This window comes from Myotis davidii, unplaced genomic scaffold (assembly GCF_000327345.1).
Source record: "Myotis davidii unplaced genomic scaffold, ASM32734v1 scaffold753, whole genome shotgun sequence".
Taxonomy (NCBI): domain Eukaryota; kingdom Metazoa; phylum Chordata; class Mammalia; order Chiroptera; family Vespertilionidae; genus Myotis; species Myotis davidii.
The window spans coordinates 2389295-2391521 of NW_006286231.1; the positions used below are offsets into that span (position 1 = coordinate 2389295).

The 2227-nt window shown below is 41.7% G+C and overlaps 1 protein-coding gene across 1 annotated transcript in view; it reads left to right on the forward strand.

Moving 5' to 3' along the window:
• The window catches only part of FMNL2 (formin like 2), a 318406-nt gene that overhangs the window by 256733 nt on the left and 59446 nt on the right, over window positions 1-2227 (forward strand). Inside the window, exon 8 of the mRNA XM_015559808.1 lies at window positions 2111-2187. Coding sequence (XP_015415294.1) covers window positions 2111-2187 — 77 coding nt within the window. The remainder of the gene's footprint in view (window positions 1-2110; window positions 2188-2227) is intronic.

Below are 2227 nucleotides of genomic sequence, written 5' to 3' on the forward strand. Positions count from 1 at the left end.
ATTAATTTAAATAAATAAAAGAAAGAAAGGAAGAAGAGAAAAGAAAAGAAAAGAAAAGAAAAGAAAGAAATAGGCCAGTCAGGAAAGTGTCACCAGGATAACATTTAGTAACACCTTACACGAGGGAGCAGGCTAAGGGATATGATAGAAATTGGATTCCAGGCAGAGAGAAGAGCAAGGGCAAAGGCTCTGAGACAGGAGTAAGTCTGATGTGATCAAGGTACAGAAAGGAGGGCAGGTTAGATGGGTCAGAGTGAGTAAGAGGGAAAGGTAGACGATGAAATCTGAAGCTAACAGGGCTCCCTGGTTGTGTCGGCCTTTGTAAGGCTGTCGGAAGACATTAGCTTCACTATGAATGAAAAGCTATTAAAGGGTTCTGAGGAAAAGTGTGAATTAATCTGACACTTGAATTTAACATGATCACTCTGGTTTTTATGTTTAGGATTAACCTTGAGGGGCAGAGACAAAAGCAGGTAGACCATGTAGGAGGCTGTTGCATTAATTTAAGTAAGTGTTGATGGTGGTATGGACCGAGATCATAGGAGCAGAGATGATGAGAGGTGGCTAGATTCTGGTTTGATTTTGTTAGTAAAGGCAATAATATTGCATATGTGGTGAGGAGTGAAGGGTGGCTCCAAGGTGTTTGTCTTGGGCACCTGTTAGATGGAGGTGCTATCTACTAAGATGGGGAAGGCTGCAAGATGAGCAGATTTGAGACTCATGATTAGGAGTTCTTTTTGGAGGATGTTAACTTTGAGGTTTCTTGGACATCCAAATAGAGACCTTTAGGTGGTTAGATATGCCATCTGAAGTTCAAAGCAGAGTTCCGGCTGGAGGGACAAATTTTTCAGTTAATAGATGGTATATGGATGAGGTAAACAGATACACAGAGAAGCAAAGAGGTCCCGGATAATCATGGAGCATTCTGTTTAAATATCAGAAAGATGAGGAAAACTAGCTAGAGAGACTGAGAAGTGGCCAGGGCGGTAGATCCAAGTGCAGGAAATGTTTAAGGTAGGGTGCTCAGCTGTGGCCAGTGCTGTGCTGTCATGTAAGATGAGGAGTGAGAGTGTGGGCCATTGGTGATGTAGGTACGAACCGTTTCATTGGAGCGGTGGTGATGAACTGCCTGATGGGAGGAGTTTCAGGAGAGAACAGAGATGAATGGGAGTCTGAGTGCTGGAGTTTTGCTGTAAAGGATAGCAGAGACATGAGGCAGTAGCTGGACAGTGTAGGGTCAAGAGAGATTTGGTTGTTGTTACTTAGGGTAAGATCATTTGCATCATGTTTTTATGTTAATGGCAATGAATTAGGGGAAAAATAATGGTGGGGGTGGGGGAATTGTTGGAGTATATTCCCCTGAGCAGGAATAAAGGACTCAGGTGGGGACTTGACCTTAGATTGGAGCATGAGAGAACTCATCTTGAGGAAGCAGTGAGGAGGTAATCCGAAGATCTATGTGGGGAGGATTCATGTGATGGTGGAAGCTTTTGGAAGCTTTTCCTGCTAATACTTTCTCGGTGTCACTGGAAATAAAGTCATGAGCTAAGAGGAAAAGGAATAATTCCTCAACTCAGCAGAATCAAGAATGATTCTTGAGCCTGTTATTGAACTTGCTTCATTTTGTAGAAGGTTGCGGCACTCAAGTTTTCCTAGGCTTTTTGTCCTGTTCGCCATGGCACAGAGAAGGGAGTAGATGCAATGGTTATTAATCCTGGCTGAGGGGTGGAGTCCTTCGGAGAGCGTCAAAAAAATTCAGATGCCAGGGTCCCGTCCTTGAGATTCATTGTTTTGTTTGTTTTGTTTACTCTCTTACGTGATTTTAATGAGCAGCCAGGATTGAGAATCAATGGGCTGGAGTTTTTCACCCTTTTAATAAAGAGGATCATATAGTTTATTCATAAAATATGGAAATAGAGCCCCTTGATAGTAACATCATTCCTGAACCTTTTTCTGGAAATATGTTCAGACACTGATTACTGGAGTCATGAATGCATTTAAAGATGGAAGAAATTACATTAGGTAGAAACATTAGGGGGTTGTTTTTATCAACATTGACAGCTTCTGGGTTGACTCCTAATACCTTATTTTTTTTCCACCTTAATTTCAGTATGGTTTCAACATGGTCATGTCTCATCCACATGCTGTCAACGAGATTGCACTAAGCTTGAACAACAAGAATCCAAGGTAAGCTTGATTTGCAATGTACAAGTTTAAATCTAAGTAG